We start from the raw sequence: 23,781 nt of genomic DNA, 5'->3' as shown, positions 1-23,781 counted from the left end.
TGTTCTAATTGTTTGTCCAATGCCTGTAGTCTACACCTCATGTGATCTGTTTCCCACCGCATAATTTACTCGTAATCATTCTCGTATCATTTGTTCAGTTTGTGCTTTTCAGTCCAGAGTGTCGTTACAGTTTTAGTGCAAAGTCAAATATATCTTCGGATTTTTCATTTTATGTATAGGCCTAGTGCAGATTTAATTCTTTATGAGGACACATGTACGTGTCTAACACGTTTGAGTTTATTTTAATTATGTTATATTTTTTGTGTGTAATAGAGTATGTTAAACTCGCTAAGGTTAATGTGTTTTATTTCTCTATGCTTTATAGTGCTGTACAAAATATGGCGATGAACACACAAATAAAAAAGAAACAATACACACACAGTTATAATACCACCTGGGATAAATAATCTGCAGCATTATACAGTAGGCTGTGCGCATATGTAACAGCCGCAGCACCAATATGCAAATAGTCTATTGGCATCAACAATGCACAGCTAATTACCACAAAGTTTCAATACCAGGAGTTCCGGTGGCGGTATATACACATATTTCACAGTTAGCAAAGTTATCCGGGAGTAACAGCCTGCAGTATTGTGTGCATACAACAGCTGCACCACCAGTATACAAGAAATATAATAGGCCTACTGGTATCAAATAACAACAAGGTTCCTTCAACTGTCACTATATAGGTGACTGCTACTGTATTACACTTAAAATTTTTTCCTAAAAAAGTTAATAATAGGCCTACGATCATTGAAAGCAATAAATTCTTGGCAAATTGAGGTGAGATCAACCTGATCGATCAAGTTTTTGTGAATGTGTTCAACTGTTCATCCTATGGCTCAAGTGCTCTTGGGTCTGCTTTTTAAGTGATTTTTCACCAGACTGTGGCACGACAAAGACCTTTTTGCAGTAGCATTAAACATAGGGATTTTCAGGGAAAACTGTATCAGTTTTGATAGATTTATGTAAATGTTTTATCTATTTTAACAGCTTGAGTTCGTTTTCGAAAGAATTAACATCAATATCCCCATCTAGCCTGGTTTAAGTGCCTTCTTTTAGAGACAAAGTTGCTGCATCCTCTACCCTTGCTGCAGCTAAAGTTACTTTCTCTATATCACAAAAAACTGCAGGTTATCTTGGTCAAATCTTTCGCTACCTTTTCAAAAAAAAATTGGCTTTCAAAAGTGGGTGGGCCAGGTCTACCCAGAAAATAAAGTTGTTGGGCCCAGGCCCACGAGGCCCACGTGGTTCCTCCATCCCTTTTCCCTGGTTGTAATCGTAGGCTTATATGCAACCCGCAGGCCGTCGCAGCAAAAGGAGTGCTAGCCAGTGATGATCGGTGAGGGAAAGCAAGGAAAGCAGTGCTTACCTGAGCGAAAACTATGCAAAATATAATGACTGAATTCTAGGTTTAACTTCTTATTATTTTTATCATGTCTATTTTAACTTGAAAATTACTGTATTCGTAACTAGAATTACTCGTAACGCTTGTGAGTAGTCTAAGTCCTCACCAAACCGCATGTCTTGCCTATAAATGCCAATTAACGCAAACGCTTCTGTCAGAAACAATCACTGAGGCTCCAGGGAAGCAACTATCAAAGTTGCTTACCCAGATTCAAAAATGTCAAAAAACGCCTTCGTTTTATCCAATCCTCACTCGTTTTGCAAAACGTCACCAGCTGCTTAGCCAATCAGATGTGTTATGGTGAGACCAGGTGAGTCTTGCTTTCCCAGTGACGTCAATGCATACATTCGCTAGAGCGGCTAGACTAACTCGTCAGAATGGTCTCTCGTCACGGTACACAGCCCAGGGTCTATGAGAGGGGGGTACGGAGGGTACGGTGTAGCCTACCCTTGAAGGCCCAGGCCTGTGTTTGTTGGGGGGCCCGAAATTGTGGTTTTATAGTTTACCCGCAAAAATGTTTGGTTAAAACCATCTTAAACGACTGATTTTAAGCATAAAAGTTGTTATTTTTTAGTCCGGGGGGGGGGGGGGGTGCGTAATTTAGTAAAAGGGTCCAGAAAGGTAATCGAGTGCTTTGCGAGCAAATTAGGGGCCCAAAGTGGTAATTTAATGTTTTACGTGCAAAAATGTTCTGTTAAAAGCACTCTAAATTAAATCATAAAAGTTAGTTATTCTCCTGTTCTAGGGGGGAGGGGCATAGTGTAGCAAAAGCAAGTTTGAGAAAGACCCGGGCAAAAAGCCTGGGTGTTTGTTTTTTTGTGTGTTTTTTAAGAACTATTTGACAAAGGTAGTTTCACGCTTATTTCACTTCAAAATGAATTTCGAAGTTAAAGCAGGAGCTGGAGAATACTTTCGGAGCAGGACCGGAGCCGGAGTCAAAAAAGTGACTTTTCTCGTTCACCTCTGCTAGTGCTGGGCATGTGGTGAATGCAAAAGTTAATGAAGAAAGGTTAGGATTGGTCAGATCATTAATTTGATTATGCTTTAACAAGATGTTATGTCTGAGCCTTGGTAGAGAGCTTGGCTTGTACCAGATACATGATATAACACTCAGTAACGTTAACAGATTTAACATTAAACACACAAAAAAAAACATGAAAAAGCTACTAAATCCAACGTTTTCGACACCACATAGTGTCCTCTTCAGAAATAATTATAAGCTACATCTAAGAAAAATAAAAAAATGAATTTAAAATTTTTACATTAAAGATGTACAATAAGCAACAGCACCATCAACAACTGACACACGAATTCAATGCAGGATACACAAATTGGCGAGGGACAGATCACATAATATGCACAACACAAAATAATAGTTTTATTGCAGCCTGATACTATCATTGCACACAGATATCAAATTCTGCAGTAGCCTAAAATGTTGTGTGGTGTGCAATACGTCTACGCAAACATCACGCGTTTTGTCCAAGACAAAGGGGCCCGAGGTGAAAGGGGGGCCCGGAATGACTCTTCGTACCCCTAGTGAAAATTTCTCTCAGAGGCCCTGTACACAGCACAAGCATCATAATGCCGAAATAATTGTTGCTGTTTTTTGATGTCTCCTCGCCATGTAAGCTACTTTAGCCTACTAGCTTTCATAGTCATGCCTTTGCCCTTTTTACAGCGTTGATGTAACGTTACTTCGCCAATGAACGTTCAGGTGCGGATGCAATATTTAGTTTGTTAAGCTTCTATACGTAGGAGGCAAACTTATCCAGCTTTTTGTAAAAATTGCTTGCGGTTGTAATGTTTAGGCCTAAGTGTTAGTTTTTGTAGTGTAGGCCTAACTGAATATCTCAGAATGAACATTCATGACGAATTAAATATTTAGACAACTATTATTCCATGTCTAACACTGGATTTTGGTCCTGCAACGTTAAAATTAAGATTGTTCATGACTTCTAAACATTAAATGGATGTATGATCACGACATAGGCGAAGCACAATTTGACAAATTTTTATTTTTGATTTGTTTTGGAAATGCTCTCAGAGCGCACCAAATTGGAAGTGTTTTTCAAAAATTTCTGGAGGAGGCCCCCCAGACCCCCCGCTGGAACTGTTGCCTTCGACAACACGCCTTCGGGCTTCGCCCGACTGTTACGCCCTTCGTGCCTACTACCTTGCTGCAGCATATTTACAAGTTGGTTTCCCAACGGTTTAAGCCACCGAACGTCACTGGTGCTAGTTTACATGCACGTAATATTGTAAGCTCTCTTGAAACATCTGACAGAAACTAAATTAAGAGAACGTTTAGCCATCGTCAGTGTAGCCCAGCGGTCCATAGCTAGGGAGGCAGAAGCCTCGATGAGGTAGCCTACTGGGCTTGATTTACCCTGCCACCACTTTTACTCTTCTTGTCAAGTTCAAAGCAAAAATCAACCTTCTGGCCGACTTCCAGAAGGGTCACAACCAAGGGCACCGGAAGCATGAGGGGGGCGGATGCCCCCTTCTCTCAATTTTTTTTTGTGGATGGGGGACAGGGGGGCAATGATTCCCTTTTGAGGTCATGTAAACTACTGCACATTCTGCAATATAACAATTTCTGCTTTTCGCTTTTAGCCTAATTATAATTTTTCATTTTTGCCTCAAAATAATATTCACGACACAAAATTCTTTATCACAGTAGGTTAAATCGCAGACCTTCGATGCCATTGTTCTTTGTAGCCTATAGGCTACCTGGCACTTGTATCATTACTCGATGATGAGCTGATCGATGAACCTTATTGCTATATTTTATCTTATACCGTAACTTAAAACAAATCGGCCTTTCAGTCACAAAAGTACCCTTTTTTCATAATGCTGCCTCACTAGTAAAAATCGTTCCGGCGTTCCTGGTCACAACGACTGCAGTCAACTGGTTTACAAGGAATAAACGCGTAATGATCAAAGCGTTTGTGGTCAACTACTTCATCCGCTGCAGCGACCCAAGGACCACAAACACGTCAACCGGAGTAAGCTGGTGTAGGCCTACACTTTATATGTGACTTGAGTATTTTAAAAACTCAATTCTTGAAGATTTAACCAGATAAATTTATGTACGCAAGTAACGCAAGTGATATGCTTCTCAGCGATAGCGATGTGATATTCTCAGCGATCTCTTGGTGATATTTTTACCCTGTTTAGGTTACTTTTTTCTGAGCGACAGAAAAAAATGCCTATGGGTTTTTAATGTTTTAAAAATATTGCAACTTTGGTAGAAATTAAAATAAATTTTAAAATATAGACTACTACTTTTTTTTCAGCGCTAAAATTCGTTGGGGAGGCTGGGGTGCATTGGAACACTAAAAACGTTTTTGTTTCTAGCTCTATCAGGTTTTGTTTAAACATACTGACGTCTCGCTAGTTGATAGTATAAGTGTAGTTCTATATTTTAAATTATTCCACTTTCTCCAAACTTTTATACTTGCCGAGTATTTCGAGCTCAAAATTTGGTGTTCGAATGCGCCCCGTGGATTTTTTCCGGGGTCAAATGGAACACAAGACTGGGTGGATTGGAACATCGATTGGGGTACAATGGAACACAAGTAAAACATCACAAAAACGTGTTTATTAAAAAGAAAAATTGACGAAAAAACTTCCTTTTCAACGAAGATAAACAACAACAAAAAAATAGGCTGTGTTTCGTTATACAAACGTTGTGTAGGAATAGTATCCAGCCCTACATTTTGTGTTTTATATTATGTTGAGCAGCTGCTTTTCGTATTGAGTATCCTTGGTTTATGACCATTTCGGTGGCACTCTTCATGACATTTCCTGAAAAATCTCTATCAGTCTAGCGTTTACGACTTCGAACCATGTTTACAATACCGGCTAGACAAAATTTCTCTGTCGCTAGTTTTGCAAGAGTTGGCTATGCGTGAATATGTTTCAGCAACACCTAACACCATAACTGTCTGTGGAAAATGCAATGACAAGTTAGGCACTAGTTTTAGTGTGCACTGTGCAGTAGCTTACTGGAAATGAAGTCAAACCAAAAGTCAGCAAGTTATTGGTTGATACTTTTACATGAAGACAAATCATGTAGTGTGTAACTTTAGCCCACAGTATAGGCTACTTATAGGCATAAACAATTAACTTACACTCTCTAATGTAAGGGTAACCATTGTTAGGTAAACTCTTTAACCAACGAGTAAGCTACGAGAGATTAGGTGCGAGTTCAAGTCTAAAAAGCTTACTTAAAACTGTAGCCAACTTGAGATGGAATCAAGTCCGTAGGCTACTCGTAGCCTACTTGAATGTAGGCCTAACCTATGACAATAATATGAACCTGGCTTTAATATCTTTATGCTTCCTGCAAGCAGACTGTTTTATTTATAACTAACAGATACAATATGTTGGGGAGCATTGGAACGTGTTCCAATGCAGACAAACATTTTTGTTCCAATCCACCCCAAGGCAAATTTTTTAACAAAAATGGCGGTAGCTCATTTGTTTTCTAACCTGTTGAGAAAACTGTTTCACACAAGCTTGCTAGTATCCCTACGTTCTTAGTTTCATAGGTGGGACAATTTTTCCTTCGCTGAATATTCTGTAACTAAGTTTATTTTGAATAAACTGCAATTTACTTGAACTAGTCAGAAACACATTTTGATCAACAGCACCCTACCTCAGCGCATGTCAGCTACCAAAACAGAACATGTAGTGAGCAACTTAGCAATGAAGCCACTGTCATGCTTGAATGGTTTTAAAAGTTAAAGAAAAAAAGGGGAATTCGACTGTTCCATACGTCCCTGTGTTCCAATGCACCCCAGCCTCCCCTAGTCCTTTATGAGCGAACGTCCACTATTACAACGTCGCGAAATTATGCATAGCCTATATTATTCTGCTTTTAAAATAGTTTTACTTGTTAACTTTTTATATTAAAGATTATTTTATTGTAGCATTTTTGAAGTTTTACTTTGTACTTTATGTTTTGCCTTTTCTCTTGCGTTCATTGAATGCTTCCGTATGTTCCCTTCTTGAAAGTAGTTTAATTTGAAGTGCCAAACTGAAGCCACAACTTTCACCTAAAGTAACCAGGACAACGTGAATAGCAAATGGTTGATAGATTATGTCGAAGGCGCAATCTTCCAGGCGTTTAGCACAAGGCTGAGTACCATATTCACTATGGAACAGCCAGCATTGCGTTTTGCTAACCATACCGGTGTAACTTCCACGCAAGCCATCAACACTTTTCCAATCAGTGTTTCTTGGCAGTCGAGTGCAGCATGAATTGACAGTGATAACCACATGTTTTGCTGATTCAAATGCCAAAAACACAAACTGATGGATTGACAACAAAGACAAATGCCGCTTTTTCAATTAATAATTTCTCTAAACGAATTGATTAATGCATACTAGAAATATGATTCAAAATTGTATCAATTTTTTCATTAAATATTTAATCATAAACCCACTTCTAAACAATGGCCAGTATGGTATTGTACGTTTTTAAGTCGGTAGAATAAGTTTGTGAAAGTAGTTGTATGATCAGACAGTGTAGCTTAATAATTGAAATAAAAAGTGAAGTAAAAAGACATGGTCCTTTTTACTTAGATTTGCATATTGTTTCCACTTATATTCTATGCTACAGCTACTAGCCTACATTAAAATAGAGTTGTAGAAAAGTAAAAAAGTTTTGGTGGTTTGGGTGTGTTAGGCTATAACAGCAGTGTAGATGAATATGCAGCATACAACAGACGTGTAGAATATACACACCATAAGTTGCACACAAACGAGACAGCACACCTGAAGACCTTAGATGTATGCAAGGTTATCAAGTTAAAGGCCCTTGACATTTTTAGATTAGGCATCTTCAACTCGTGGCCTGTAGGCTACATGTAGCCCGCGAGAAAGTTCGAAGTGGCTTCGCAATGTTTTTTAAGTGACTTATATTATCAACTTAATCGCTTACATAAATTAGGGAAGATTTCCATTCCGAGAAATTGGCATTTGTTGTTTGCTTTAGATTGTCTAATAGTCTATTGTTTGTAATGCAAAGCTGTTGAAGTTAGTTGTATTGCATCACAATGCACATTGTTGCGCATCATATTTTCTACTTTGTTACATCCACATTCTTTCCACACAATCTTACTCGTGCTTCAAGAGTCAGTCAGTAATATTTCTTGCTTTGTTGAGATACATTTGATATCAGAGACTCGCGCAAAACGCATTCAGCAGTGAAATATCTTCTGAAATATTGATGTGTAGTAAAACCTTTGTTGACTTCACTATATCTTGGTATGTTTATTGTTTTTATAATTGTAAAAAATGATAATACACATTTTTAAGATTAGAATTGGAATGAGAGTGTTTTAATTAGAAATTTTAAGACAGCCATTTTAGGATTACAAATTAGCAGTAAACATTCAAGTGGCCCATGCAATCATTTGCAAACCGCATGCGGTCCTTTGGCCAAAAAGGTTGGACACACCTGTATTAGATGAACAGCATAAATCACTGGCACAAGGAATGTAACAATAGAAATAGGCAGAGGTGGAAAGTAGTGCACTACCATACTTTTCTAGCATCGCTCCTATCACGCTACTTTTTGGTGGCAACAGCGGCGCTACACTTTTGCTAGAATAGCAGCTGAAGTAGCAACACTACTTTTTTTCTGATGTATTGAAGAATCAAAAGAAATAACAATGCAATGATGTGATTGATATGTAACATCAGACTACAAGAGATCCTGTACACCAACTCATGCACACTAGGGCTTGTCAAAGATTGAAGATGTCTTACGATGTAATCGTCTTCGCTAATTTGGACATTTAAAAAAAAAACAACATGTGGATAAACCATTGCCAAGATGTGCCACTTCCTGTCATGAAGAAACCTGGACGTTTCAGTATGAGATGGGTAGAGAGCACAAAGAATGACAGGATGCGATGGCGAATGACCAACACTAGCCCCTTGAATCGTGATGAGTGGAAGCTGAGGATGTGCCTTGCCAGACCCTATCCTACCCTGACATCTAAGACATGAGACAAAAAAAACAAAAGAAAAAGCTGTAGTGGCGAAGTGCAACATTTGCTTGTCATACTTCCTTCACTTGCTACTAATTATAAATAATTTAAAATAAAAAAATGAGATGTTTTTAGAGACTTTTGATGAAAACACTGCAATGTAAGAATAAAATTTCACCTAGAACTTGTTTTCTATAACAACATTGAAATGGTACCGGTAGTGCAAGCAAATTTGGTACTGAACGTGATATCATTCGTTTTCGCAGTTGTTTTGACTTTAAAAGGTACTTGAATAGAGCTTTTCAATGTCAGCTTAAGACAAAAATAGTAAGTAGAAGTAGCGGTATCGCACAGTACTTGTGATCCGAGTAGCAGCAGCGTATTACTTTTCATTGACTGATAAGGAGTACTGCTGCTCTTTTAGCATATAATATAGTAGCTCTATAGCACATTACTTTCAAAGTAACATATGCCCACCTCTGTATAGGCCTAGTGTATATAGGCAAAAAAATTCCACCAAAAAGCTAAAACTGCTGTATTGTATAGATCAGGGGTGCTCAAAGTTTATTAGCCACGAGCCGCATTTTACTATTTATGAGTCTTCGTGGGCCACATTACATTTTTCACTCATTTTTGTCTGTAAAATTGTACCTTAGCTTCAAGACTGTATATTGTAAGGAAGGCAGTGAAAAAACGTTTTCAGTTATTTGATCAACCCTGCTTAATTGGCCCACATTTAATCAGAATACCTGCTTAATCAAACCATTTTTTGCCAGTCCCAAACATAAATTAAATTTTCTGTGCAATTTTCCTCACTTAATTGGACCATTACTATGCTTAAACAAACCACCCTCCCACAAAAAGTAGGCTTTGTAGTTAGTGGATTGGATTGAATTTGCCAGTTCCAATGTTTATGTGGATAAGCATTAAGCAGTCATCATAAAAATAGAATGGAGAAAGAAAACCGGATATAAAAGAACCTCATCATCAAGAAAGCATGGTGTTGAGCTCTTTCTATGGTCAGACTGCACATCACACTGTAGCCCACGACGATTGAGGTTTGAGATCCAGTTTAAGTTATTGTTTCTTGTCCTGGTGGTGGAATGGATGAGCTGGTAGATTTGATGATGTTGTGATGAGGTTGATGAAGCTCTCATCCCCTTTTGTGACGGTGATGAAAGTCAACAAGTAAAAATTTAACACGTAAGAAAGTGTAGTTGACTGTAAGTTTACTTGAAATCTGGATAATCAAACTAATCTTTCTTTTTTCTAATGCGGTCCAATTAAACAGAGTTGAAGAAATGACATTTCACTCCCAATGCAAGAGTTTTCTTATCCATTGTTTTATGTCTGCACTATGCTAGATGAAGTTTTTAACTTAATTAGTAGATTGTATGTAATACTTTTGTTGTTTTGTTTGTCACATTTGAAGCAAGTAAAAGATGTCAAGTTCAATATTCTCAGATATTGACTGGGATGAAGGCATTGCAATGCCTGTCGCTAATGCTGAGAACAAATTACTTGAAGACAAGGTTAGTTGTAATAATGTAATATTTTTGATTTTCACTGTTCTTTAGCCCAAAGATTGGATCAGAATTGGCTGATAGCCTATCTGAATTAAACATTTTCAGGTTTGTCTGAAATAGTCCTGCTGTTTAACAGTTCAAGAAATTACTGCAATTACCATGAATATATCATAAAATTCAAACTAACTTAACACCAATACCATGCCTAAACATTCCACTCTATTCAGCAAAAGTCTTTTTCTTTCTGAAATTATAAGAACGCAAACACTGGTAACTACTACTACTACAATAGTCAAGATCATAAGATTTTACTCAGAAACGTTATCAATAACTTACGATAAATTAATTATATATTCGAAAATATGACATTGCTCACCTTTGTAATACCACTTAGTATCATAGCTTTTGATGAATTAAAAATGTATATACAAAACAAGCAATTTCTGATGAAGTTTTTGTCATCCGTTATGTTGCATTTACATTAATTTTTAGTTGATGCAACTGCAAAAGGAGACCGAGAAGACGGGCAATGAGGTAGCGGATCATGATGATCGTATACATAGCATGTCACAGCATTTGAAGAATGTTCAACAAGAACTTACTCATAACTTGGTAAGTTTACTGTTGCACTGTGTTTTATATATTCCCAGTAAAATTTATATCTCTTTTTCTTGTAAAATATATAAAATGTTATATTGTTATAAATAATAGTTGCTTTACTTACTCCTCTTTGTGTTACGGTAGGTATAATTGAGGTTACCTAAAAGTTGTTTGTTGTACTATAAAATGAACTTTTTATCACAACTAAGTTTGACAATTTGGTTATTAAGGATTAGCTCTACAAAGTTTATGCAAGGCAAACTCTTTCACTTTAATTATAATTTTCACATGCTTAAAGTTTTGCATTTAGAGCATAGACATGTATAATTTTACCTAATTCCCTACTTCTCAAAAGTTGTGTTTGCTTAAGATTTCATGCCCAACTGGTTAATAAATTGCCTGTTGCTGTTGTCACTGATATGCTACCTTGGCATATTTCAGAACTTACTAAACGCAATCACAAACGAGGTGGAAACAGAAGTTCACATGTGTGCCATATCAGCTCGTGAAGAAGGAAGACTCCAGCAGGAAACATTGAGACACGAAAAGGAATTGACACTAATCAGAGAAAAAAGAAACAACTTTGAAGTGAGTTAGTATTTTTGATGTTATGCTAAACATCCTTACTCACTGATCTAAAAGAACGGAGAAGATATATAACATAGAAAGCCTGTGTGAGTAGCATGTGCTCAAGCCGCTCTGTACAGGTATTACATAGAAAAGTTATCTGTGTTTAGAACAAGATATTCATGCAAAGCCAACAATTGGAGGAGTTGAAATCGCGGATGAATTGGGATCAACAAGCACTGGAAGCTTGGTTAGAGGAGTCTGCTAGAAGAGATGAGGATGCAATAACCTTGAAAAAATATTCCAAGTAAGTTGAGTGTTCCTGGCCTCTAAGCTCCTTTTATTTTTCCGGCGACCAAGCATGGTCTACCAGAGCTTCTTTCCGGCAGCCAAAATAGTAAAATCCGTTAAAAGTTTGTGTTTTTAAAAATCGGTTAATTAATATCTTGTTTTTGCGTTTACTCAGATAAGAACAACGCAAACAAGGCCCTTAAACATATTTGCAGTTGTCTTAAATGCGCTGTTTCCTAAGTAGGTGTACAGATAGTCTTCGAGTTTTTATTGATCAACGCTCAGATTTTTTACGAAACCTCTATCGGCAATATCTTTTGTCCGCGTGTGAGAGACTCTATCTTATTTATAAAAAAAAAACGTTGTGAATGCGAATGAAGCATAAAAATTTTCACGTACAAATGCAAATAAGGAATAAAATTGGTTGATTGAATCTTCATCGGACTTGGAAAGCTTCTTGCAGAGCTTAATCTTGGAAGTTTCGCATAGCCTACTAGGCTTTGAAATACGAACATGAGTGGAGAAATGTTGGCTGGTGGAAGCCGGCGATCAAACATGGCCTACCAGCGGGGTGGTTTCGAAGGTCATTTAACGACTTTTCGGCGGCCATGGTCGCCGGGAGCTCAGAGGCCTGGTGTTTATTTTATTGCTTTTTCTCTCAATGTGGATTTTTAGAATTTGGTTCTGTTTTAGCTTGTGTAAGATATTTTAACATCTTCAATAGTCTGTCTGTAAAAGTGACCAGAACTATTGCAATGTGGTATCAATTTGAGGTGCAAACATATATACACGCGACTTCCTATTCATTTTGTGGTCAATAGTGTTGCAGTAATTTTGTATTTCTTTTTTTTTTTTCCAGCCAAGATCAATCAAAGTTAAAGGAATTGACACTTTTAATTGAACACTTAACTGATGAATCACACAAAAAAAGAAAAATTTTAGATAATGAAACCACTGAAACATTAACGGCCCAGGTAAGGTGTTACTTTATAAATGCATTTTAAGCTGTTAGCCTGTGCGATTGTCTTCAAGCGAATCAAAGACTTTTGTTGAAATTAAGCCTTCTACAAGTAGCTATGCAAGGAATCTAAACTTCACTTTCAAAAGAAGCATTCGCAGTGCAAGAATAGATGGTTTTAAAATCAATCAATATTCCATTAAAAACAATGTTTTTGGTGCTTAAAAGATTGCACTGGACAAGACTGCTGAGGAGTTCCGCAAGGCGCACAGTGATAGACAGAATCTGATCGCTCAGTGGGAAGTTACAATAGAACAAATGCAAAGAAGGGACAGAGAGATGGATCAAGCTGCCCTGGTATGTTAATCGCTTTTGATATTATGTTTTCTCGTTCAAATGACCAAGTAGGCTATTTTATACGGTGACAGCAACTATTTAACTAATTTCTTGTCCTGTTTCTTTTTCAGTGCTTGTAGCTAATCAGGTCGAGTTGTTTGATAGTGTGTCTTTTCATCATATGTTTAATCTTGTCATGCAATTCTATGTTAAGCATCCTGTTAGTGTTGTCAGATTTGCAGATATCTCCTTTATCGTTTTTTACGTATCCTAACCTCGCCTTCTTTTCATGTGAACGGTTAGATGCCTTATTTGGCTCATAGTCTATATTTTTGCAAGGTTTTTTTTTTAGTTTTTTCATACTTTATGTGGAAAAGCTGGATTGTATTATATACTGTAGTTTTATCTTCCTTTTGCAATGTGTGTTGGACAGTTTCTATGAACTGTATCAAGTACTTAGTGAGCTATTATTTATCGTCAATTTATAAAACTTACACACCCAAAATCGTTTATGTTAACAACATACACTTACGTTGCATACAGATTTTTATTGCAGATGTAACTTTACACGTTTACAACATGTAATTGCCACTAGTCTCACTATCTTTTTACTTTTCTTCAATCTAGGAACTCTCCAAAGTTAAAGAAGAGGTGAGAGCGAAGGAACAAATCATCAAAGGTACATAACATTTTTCCAACTTTTTAGTTATTAAAGTGAATGCTCAGGTGTATAAAGCTCAATACTTTATGAGTAAATCGTTGGTGCTAATTGAGTTAACAAATTTTTCAACGACAGTTTATAATGCCGTGTTTTCTTTTGTGTTTTATTTTTAATAGTTAAGTTGATCGAATGGAGAAAAAATCTCCACTTTTTCTCTGTGACGTTTTCAACACCCCAAGTAGGCTACACATGTCCTTTTTTTCTTTGTAGAAAAGCAAGCGTTTCTTGAAAGCGAGATGGAAAACAACGCTGACATGGATAAGAAGATTGCCGCAGAAGAAAGATACGCTGCCAAACTTCGCATGGATCTTCAAGAACATGAGAATGCAAGATCGCAACTGCAAGATGAGGTATGGTAGCTTAAAGACCTGCCTATGGTGGTTTATACGCTTTGCTGCAGCTTTGCAATGGCTGTGTAGAATTTTAAGCCGTCACTTCAGAAAATGTATATTAAAATTTCAAGTTTAAAATATTCTAAGGAGGGTTCAGTTCTCAACGCATTGTTGTAAGTAAAACTTTTTGTAATTGTTCAATTCAAGTTGTCACTTAAAAATCTCTGATTTAGCTGTGCTATATAGAGCGTTCTTTTTTGTTTTTGAAATTAAAAGCAAGATTTTGTTGTGTTAAAAGCTGTAAATGAAGCAAAGCAACTTTTGAGAACTTACAACTGTAAAGCGCTTGTATATATTCCATATTGAACAAGCCTGCTCAGTTCGTGCTACAAATTCTATTGAGTATTGAGGAGGCATGTATTTCCATGATTTTCAGACTAGTTACTTTTCGTTTCAGCTTGACACACTACAATATACCGTTGAGAGGACGGCTTCTGATCTTGAAGCCATAAAATCTAACATCACTAATCTAAAGAAGGACATAGCCAGCAAACAAGAAAAGTAGGCATTGGTTTGAATTGCTTACTGACTTGATGCAGTAAAGTACTTTTGTTGAGTTAGATTTATATTTTTGAGACAAGAGAAAACAATTTCATTTGCAACGATTAATCAAATGTTTTATATGTTTAACGATTGAAATTTATCTCCAAAAGTCTTCCTTGGCTAGTTTAATCTAGAAAATGTCAGCACTTTCGTGTTTTGTGAAGTCGAACAATCACGTTAAGCAAAACCAAATTTGACTTCATTTATTATTTTGCTGTCACAGTCTCCAACATGCCTTCGCTGTTCATGAAGAACTTTCGAACAAGCTTGAGATGTCCAGGAAAGGGGCGCTCAGCGCCGAAGAGAAAGCTGCTATAGCTGCAAAAATGTTTGAAGAGGAAGAAGAAGCCGTTAAGAATCTCAACAAGGAACTTTCTTGGACCAGAGAAATCCAATTCAAAAAGAAGCAGGTAGTTTTCTTCATCAAGTGCATTATTTACGTAAGATTATTATAGCGTTTGCAACCTTGAACTGTATTGATTGTTGAGTTTGGTGGAAGGAAGTTTGTCTTTAGTGACGGGAGTTAAATGCTTTTCAGGCATTGTACGATGTGATAACAAGTGAAAAAAACATCTCAGCTGAGATTCAAGGAAATCGAGCAGCGAATAGAAATCTCACTTCAAGGCTGAAGAAGCTCGATCAGCAATCTATCAAGCAACAAGAAATAATTTACAACCAGGTGATGTTGTGATGGACATGATATGCAGTCGGTTAAAGAGACTTTTTCAGATCAAACTGCTACAAAAAGTTTAGTCTTAAAATTTAATATTATTTAGCTAAAATTTTGTAAACGTTGTCAACATACTTATCTAAAAAAAAAACAGCCAGATGGTATGATTTTTGTTATTTTAATGTTTACTTCAATGTGTTGATTTTAGGACTTTGCGATACAGCAGCTCGAACGCAGGTTAGCGCGTCTAGAAGGCGATCTTAATACTGAAGAGAAGAGGCAGCTGGAAGCGAAAATTGAAGAACTTTTACAAACTTTGGATGAGAAGAACGCAGTTAAAACCTTGTTGAACACCCAGCTGAAACGGCTGCAGGTATTCTTCTAAGCTTCGTCTCTTTACGTTGGTCTACAATATTGTTGCGAGCCTAATCAGTATGTGTTCTCTCTTTACAAACTCATCCAAATTACTTTAAGCATACCTTCCAACACAATTCGAAGTCTTGTGAGATGCGTCTCTTAAAAAGCCTGATGAACAGTCTCATTCAATTTTTGCATTATGTTAATGCTGGTGCCGGTGTGAAATTTTTAAATTAATTTAAAAAAATTTTAAATTTCACACCGACACCAGCATTAGAGAAGAAAACATCTCTCCATTCAGTTACAAAATCTTTAAAAAGCCATAATGTGTTGAACTGCTTGCAATATCAACTTTATTTCAAATGCTGAAACATCTGTCGAACAGCTTTACATAAAAATGATTAGGCTTACTCGAGTTATGCTTTTTATCTTACGTACAAAGGAAAATACTTTTTGCAACTTTTTGACCAGCAAACTTTTAAGAGTTCAACTTTTCTCTTAACCCTTTCTCTTCTACGTCATATCCGTCTACGTCACGTCCTGTCCCGCCCCTCCCACACCGCCCGCACGGTGTCATGATCACAAGTTACACCAGTTGGATGTTTTAAATCGCAGGATGACATCCGGCGACAGAAACGGGAGATGGAAATTATTGGAGCGGAAAAGGCGGATCTGACGAACAAGATCGAAGAACTAAACCTGTACAACGAGATCTCTGCCAAGCAGCTGAAGAGCACCGTTGCGAAGTGAGTGTTTTTTATCAGACCTAAAGAACGCTGTTTCCTTTGTCATTTACCAGTTCATTTTGCGATACACATTGCACAGTCAAGGCATCATCATGTTAAATTTGAAAAAATAACATCGAAAATAAAATTATAATTTCTGTTGATTTAAAATAAACGATAAATACCATGTGTTTTTTTCATTTTGTGCAATTTCATCAAAGAAAGAAAATTCAAACAATGACCTAACGGCTTTAATGACTTCACACCGATAAACAATTCGTAAACTTTGCGAGAAATGAATTAATCCATCTAGAAATCATAGCATCTCTTGCTCCGGATCCACGAGAGTTCATTTGATAAAGACAACACAGGAAGTTCTGTGATTAATGTTCAGGATGAAGTTGACATGATGATTCCTGATAATTTTTTTTGGCGAGAAGCTAAAGTTTAATTTCTTCTACTTCTAGGAAGCAAAACAGCATGGTCGACGAAAACATCCTCAAGTTAGAAATAAAACGAGCCCAAGAAAATCTTTATCGAAGAGCGGACGAAGTCCTGACTCTGGAGAAGCGCTTCCTTCAGTTATCTACTGGTACTTGTAGAGTTTGTCTTGTACCATTCCCAGACAACAACATCCGCCATTTTTACATTGATTCAACGTCTGTAGACGTTGAATCAATGTAAAAATAACGGATTTTGCTGTCTGGATAAGCACACAAAGCCGAGTAAGGCAACGAGATGTAACATATTTACGTTTTTTCTGTGAATGTTAAAACAAGCGTAAATAATACGTTAAATCTCGTTACTTTACTCCGCTTTTTGTGCTTATGGTGAAACAAATGGTGTTTACCGATTTTCCAGTTTCCCGTCTTTACAACTTTAGTGCAAGATTAAGTTTAAGAGGCTGGTCAGTCTGTTTAGTGTCCCTTGGTTAGAATTTCTTCTGCACTGGCACATAATAAAATAGCGCTACGATTAAAAAAGTAACAATATAAAAATACGTCTTTACTGGTTGTGGTGTGATAAGTTTGCAATAAATTTTTTTCACCAGCTATGAAAGAGCGAAAGCAAGAAATCTCCGTTCACAAAGACATGTTGTTCAGCCAACTGAAAGCCGCCGAAGAGGAACGGTCCACCGTCAACTCAGAACTTCATCAGCGGACAGAGAAAATCGAAAAGTTGCGACAGAGGTTTGTGAAGTACTTTTCGAAATGGTTGGGCTCTAGTTGGTATTTGACTTTGAAGTAATCGGTGGGAAAACCTTAACGATCTAACTTTTGTAAAGCAGCTTGTCCCCGTCTGGACTCTACAAAATACAATCTTAAAGCTTAGGCCGAATTTCAAGAAAAAAAATGAGTGAAAATTGTAATGCGGCCCGCCAAGACTCGCGAAATGTGGCCTGTGGCTACAAAGCTTTGGGTACCCCCGCTTTAAAGTATCAAAGTATACTGTTCTACCAAAGAGCTGTAACGTATCGGTTGCTTCAAGAGCCTGAGCGACTGTGTGGTTTCTTCGTAATCCTATTTACGTTGTACGTGTATGTTGTACGTTGTACGTGTATTACGTTGTACGTGTATGTTGTACGTGTATTACGTTGTACGTTGTACGTGTATGACCTCTATACATATTCACTTCAGGTATGAAATGTTAATGATCTCCATGGCGCCACCTGAAGGTGACGAGGAACGATCTCAAGCCTATTACGTCATCAAGGTAAGCTTCTGGTGTTGCTACAACGGATTCATAATCCCATCGGGATATTTTCGAACCAATTTCTGTCACACCGATGGCATTGCAACACACTGTGAGCAAATAGTTTGAGTAAGCTAAACAAATGATAAAACAAGAACTTAACTATAAAATAAATAAATCAAATTTATCTAGAATTTACTCTTTTACATCAATTCAGGTTTTATGAATGGTATCGTCTAACTAACATGTTCATTTTGTAGAGTCACAGATCCTTTCATAGCTTTTCAAGGTTTTTTTTTTTACCAACATTATCTATTTGTCTCATCTTTTGTAAGTGAGATTACTTGCGGTTTATTTCAGCTATCAGGGGTCCGCCAGATTTTACAGCTCCTTTGTTCTGTTTCCCGGTTGTCGGGGTTGATATTGCTTAGTTCCTTGCACTGATGTCTTTTCTTACCAACTTTACAATTTTTTTTTATACCTAAAGGCGGCACAAGACAAAGAGGAATTACAGAGAAGCGGAGACGAACTTGATGCTCGTATCCGAAAAGCGGAAAAAGAGATCAGAGCTTTAGAAAACACTCTTCGACTCATGAATAGCAGAAATGAAACCTACAGACGGTCATTTGGAAAGGTACAGAGAACCGACAAAAATGATAAAATTAAATAAAAGACGAAACTAAAGTTAAAATTAAATTAAACTAATAAAAAAATATTAATAATAATAAAAAAAATGTAAGAATAAAATTAAATTAAATAAAAGACAAAAAAATATGCGTCAAATTAAAGGAAGAATGGTCCTTACAGCACTCAGACCACAGTGGCACTGTGTTTGAACTTATTAGTAGGTCCAAAGCACAGCGTGATCAATGAAAATCAATCTTGTTATAGGTGACTGAAACGAGTGAGGAATATGAAATAAAAACCCAGCTCGACGAACAGCTTCGTTCCGTCACTGACAAATACAAATACAAGAGACGGCAAATTCGAGAGCTCCAAGAAGATTTACAAGTACGTTGGACAAAAGTCGTTTTGATGTAATTTTTTCAGTCTCAAAGACTGTGATATAACAGAGCTGGCAACTATTGTGACTACCTACGCAGTTTCACAATTGTCTTAACGCGGTTCTAGATATATTTTACGGTATAGTGTAATACATATGCAAAAGGTCGCAAAGGAAACTGTATCATGATGCAGCATCTAAAACTACTGCACTTAACACAAGCGGATTTAACATTAACATTACGGGTCGAACTTTTTTGGTTGTGCTTTTCGTCTGGAAAAAATAGTTCAATTACCTTTGAAGAAAAAACGACAGTTAGAAATCAACTTTTTACCACGCTAAAACTACAAACGATACTTCTAAACTCAGTATTACTTAACATCGTTAAAACAACAAGTTAAACTTACACAACTCGAAAAAAAAATGTCACATGAAGCATCAAACATGCGCACCGCAAAAAAATATATCGCAAAACACACAGAAAAAACGATAAGCAATTTTACAATTTTGGCCTGATGAGCCTTTCAGCAAAGAAATGCGACCTGCAATGAATAAAAGATTGGACAGGTCCAGCCTACTATGACCACGCAGCAGCACTCTCTTGAACGGTCGGATTATCGGGGTTTTGATGTAAGTCCATTATACAATCGGTAGCTAAATATCGTTTGGAACAGTTCAGAATATCGCACATTTTAGCCGTAACTGTAGCTGTTATGTCAAACAAAAATATCTTGACCCTACGCATTTCTTAACGTTTTTTGTTTTTTTTTTCTTAGACCATGAGCAGCGCTATGGATACGACTCTGCGAGACGAAACCGCTTATTTGGAAATGGTTCAAGACAGAAAGGCGAAAATACAACAACTGAATAAGGAATTAGAAGAGCAGAAAGAAAAGTTGGATCGTGTTCAAAAACAGGTGATTTTTTACGCTGAGCTGCCAATTGGCAGTCTGATGTTATTTTTCTCACAATCGTAGAAGCATTTTTGCCAAATTGTTTTCAAGTAGACCAAATCGCTGCAATCACGGCATATTTCTTGTAACACTTGGCGGTATTTTGAATAATTTAAAGCTCACAAAAAACAGGACATTTCGACAAAGCTGATTTTAAAGAAATACTTACACGTCGTTCGGCTTACCTCCATTCGAGTTAGAAAATTAGCTATTTATCGGTTTGATTCAACGTATGCAGACGTTAAATCAATGTAACAAATACTAATTTGTTGTCTAGAATCATGTTCTATTGATTACATGAACAGTTGAACACATACGATGGAGCGGCAATTTTCTAAAGATTGTGTTTAAATCTTGTTCAGGGGAGTCATATAATAGCCTACTTTATAATGGTGTCACAACCTAGACCGCAAAATTTTTCATTTTAGCGTAAAAATAACGAATTTTGCTATGTGGGAAGCACTATATTTGTCGAGAGGTCTATGGCAACTTGGCATTCAGCTTTGGAACAATTATCGTCACTGGTTTGCATTGTTATCATTTATTTACTACTTGATGGCCGAGTGGTAACGACGTCGCCTTTCGGCCATGAGAACTTGGTTCGACACTTGGCTAAGTTTTTTTTTTTTTTTATCCCCATTACTTTGTATTGCTTGTTTAGGTGTCTCGAACTGCCAGGGAGTCTCGCGTCGCTCGAGGAAGCAAAGTTCCAATGATTGAAGAGCGAGATATGGATTTGAGAGATTTACGAAGTAAAAACAAAACCATTGCAAAGGCTATTGCGAATATAGCGAATCAGGTTTGTCTTTAAACTACTGTAAAGAATAAGAATGAAGCTACGGGTGAGGAGGAAAAATTTCCTCATAACTTTTCAGCGTCTTAAGAAATAATGTTTTTACAGCTAATGCAAGCCATTGTAATTTTTAGGTAATTGGTTTCGTTACTGATACAGACCGTACTTTAACTTTTGTATTTTAACATCCAGCGATTTAGCAGGCAAAACCAGTAAACGACATATACCGAATATACTATTGAATTTTGTGAGTAAAATTCAAAAAAATTCTTGCTTACAAAAGCATAATGTTACATTTGAAGTTTTCAATTAGTTTCCAGACATGGCTGGTTTCATGGAGGAATGCTTTCAACAAGTCGGTCTTCCTGTTCCGACGGCCGGTCCTGAATCAAGATTGAGCTCTCAAGGTTCCGTCAGATCAAGTGCCAGAAGCTCACCCCGTAGTTCCATATCTTCTGCAAGGTACATTAGATCAACGTATCGTTTAGCCATTTTAACGTATCCTAAGATCTGAGATATTTTTACCAAAACTGACATGTAATATGTTAGCATGTCACGATTTTCTGTGGATTGCAAGTTAATGAAATTTACTCTACTTTGGTTATGGTTTAAAAAGTTATTTAGCATGATACACTATTTAGTGCTGAAGATTCGCAACACACAGCCAACCTTGATAAGTAGAAGACAGCTTCACTTCGATATGCCAGTTGTGTGAGATAAATAGACAGGCGTCACAAATTTCTGAAAAACAACTTCACCAAATTGATGACAATATGCGACATGTAAATTACAATTTGAAATTCTCTTGCACACTTAACACAGGATAGTGATGCAGATGAGTGGAAAGGAAGAGGTATCTGTATTTGAATAGAATCATATAAAATTTAGTTTCTGCTGGATTAACTTGACAGCGGCTCAACGTAGCAGCAATGTAGGCCACTTCTGGTTATTGACCGTGTTATTATCTTAAAAGCGCACACTATTTTTATGTGATTTGTCGTATAATGTGCATGAGCAGCGGGTATCTTCAATGCATCAGTCTGAGTGTTTATGAATCTGCCGGTTCATTTTTTAGAGCGATCAATGCGTGAACAATGCAGTTATCCTTTGTCCAATGCAAACTAATCTACTGTATCACCATGTTTAGATCTGCCACAGCCCCCAAAGCTGTAGATCTTGGCCTCGGCCTTCAGGTCACTTCTCCACCTGGGTCAAGGCCTCCAAGCGTTAGTTCCAGAGGAAGCGTTCGGTCAACAAGTTCCCGATCGTCGCGGAAATGATTGTCAAGCAGATGTTAAATATAATCGTGTGTTTCATGATGCTCAATGAATTATTGAACGCTATTGTATCTATCATGGCTTTTTTTTTCAACTGTCAATGAATTCGTGATAAAATGTTTTTCAAATTGTGATCAATTGATAAATTTTAAAGTCTTGTTTCGTATTGAAGAATACTTTAACTGTGTCTGTTACTTTTTTTAACGCTCTACCCATCAGAATTTGTATTTTTATCTTCAATTTGAATTTTGCGTACTATGTGCATCAGCTACTACTGCATTTGATGTATAAAACCGTGTGTACCAGAGTCTACTCTATGCTTTCCTGTTGTTGTTTTTTTTTCATTCCACTAACAGTTGTATTAAAGCCTTTTGGCCTACAGCATGCTGTTTGTATCAAACTAAAGTTTCATGTAGTTGAAAATAAATGAAATTTGAAACAAACCGTTTGATTGAATGACAAAGGTTGGTTATTCCAATATTCCTGCTCCTATGCCGGTCACCTAGTTTGACAGAGGGAAGTTTCTGATTGTTGTCTGTAAATTACTCCGTCCACCAGGTGGCGCTTGATCTTGCGTTTTTTTTGTCAGGTCAAGCGCTGAGTCAGTATCGGGACAGACGCGGTAGCGACATATTAAAACTATTGTATTGATCAGATAAGTTATTCATCACTTATACAAATGCATTTATCTTCACTCGACTCAGTTTAATCACACTTTGCTAGAAACTGATTTTGCTTCAAGAGTTCACCTTCAATCAAGTGCGTATGAAAAGAGTAGTATTAGCATTATATTGGAATAGATGTGATGAAAAATAATGTCTCGGAAAGTCAATTTCTAGCAAAATGTGATTCAGCTAACTGGAAGGAAAACACTTTAGTTTGTTTTGAAATACATTTAGCTGATTCGTTGCCATCCAGCGTTGGTGTGGGTTTGACTCCTATCAGAAGACACATTTTCCTTTTTCTAGACAAATTGAAGAAATAATTATTTACTGCCCTAGAAAACCTCTTCTGAAAGCTAATCCTGATGGCTTCCCATGAGTGTGAAGCCTTTGAACTACTGCTGAGGTCGATAGGTTGTATTCAGAATAGTTTGAAGTATAAGCATTGGGATTAACAGGAACGCCTACCTCGTATTTCTAATAAAAAATACCTTTTTGACTGACATACAATTTGCCATATGTAAAAATATTTATGAGTTTCTATAAAACTCGTTATTCTATTTGAATAAGGACCTTCTGATGATTTACCTTTTAGGGTGAAACAGGATGTAGAGGTTTTAGAAAGTAGCCTAATAACTATATTTGGTATGAATTTCTGTATGTTTTTAGGGTCTATTTCTTAGTTATGCAAAAAACTACGGTAGGCCTACGTCCTCTTTGAGCGGTTTTATCTTTTTCAAAATGATCTCAATTTGATCATACTTGAATTGACGTCTGCAGACGTTGAAGCAATGGAAAATGAACTGATTGGCTGTCTGGCGTTAGCACAAGGTTACGATTCAAGGTCGGCAACGATTGCAATAACGTTGCGTTTGCTTACAAGCAAAGAAATCAACCTAAATCTCGTATGCACTTCTTACTTTTAAATTTGACTCTTTCAATAGATATCAGCCAAACGAACAAAAATTAACAATTTTTTTACGTTGTTTAATTTCACACACAACGCACAATTGATTTCTACAAGCTCAATAGGGATTTAAGGCTTTTACGCTTCGAATAGCATGCATGAATGCAATCACATAAATGTCCTTTTTATGCTTCTTTCGCTCGTTATCATGTCAAGTAGGCTACATGTAGCAGATTAAAAGACAGGATTGCAATACCATTTGCGATTGCTATCCGAGTCGCCTCTTGCGATTGCTATCCGGTTCGCCTCATCATTTTTTCAGACTACCCAACGATGAAATGAGCATGACTTTGCAAGGCAATGTTTTCTGCGATAAGTGACGGAGCGCAAAGATTG

The 23,781-nt window shown here is 37.0% G+C and overlaps 1 protein-coding gene across 1 annotated transcript; it reads left to right on the top strand.

Annotated features, from left to right (window-relative positions):
* The first annotated feature begins 9,784 nt into the window (after positions 1–9,784).
* On the top strand, positions 9,785–22,253 carry LOC145777081 (coiled-coil domain-containing protein 39-like). Its single transcript, XM_082588369.1, has 22 exons — positions 9,785–9,944; positions 10,431–10,550; positions 10,980–11,126; positions 11,276–11,412; positions 12,256–12,370; positions 12,583–12,711; positions 13,318–13,369; positions 13,622–13,761; positions 14,201–14,304; positions 14,570–14,756; positions 14,885–15,025; positions 15,225–15,389; positions 15,989–16,119; positions 16,566–16,690; positions 17,150–17,288; positions 17,736–17,811; positions 18,278–18,424; positions 18,682–18,801; positions 19,570–19,710; positions 20,408–20,545; positions 20,853–21,001; positions 21,687–22,253. Exons 1-22 carry the CDS (start codon positions 9,855–9,857, stop codon positions 21,817–21,819), a joined length of 2,826 nt encoding a protein of 941 aa, XP_082444495.1. The 5' UTR covers positions 9,785–9,854; the 3' UTR covers positions 21,820–22,253.
* Positions 22,254–23,781: the final 1,528 nt, after the last annotated feature.

This window comes from Aplidium turbinatum, chromosome 9 (genome assembly GCF_918807975.1).
Source record: "Aplidium turbinatum chromosome 9, kaAplTurb1.1, whole genome shotgun sequence".
Lineage (NCBI taxonomy): Eukaryota > Metazoa > Chordata > Ascidiacea > Aplousobranchia > Polyclinidae > Aplidium > Aplidium turbinatum.
Note: the sequence above shows the minus strand (reverse complement) of the source record. Positions and strands in the feature narration are given on the sequence as shown.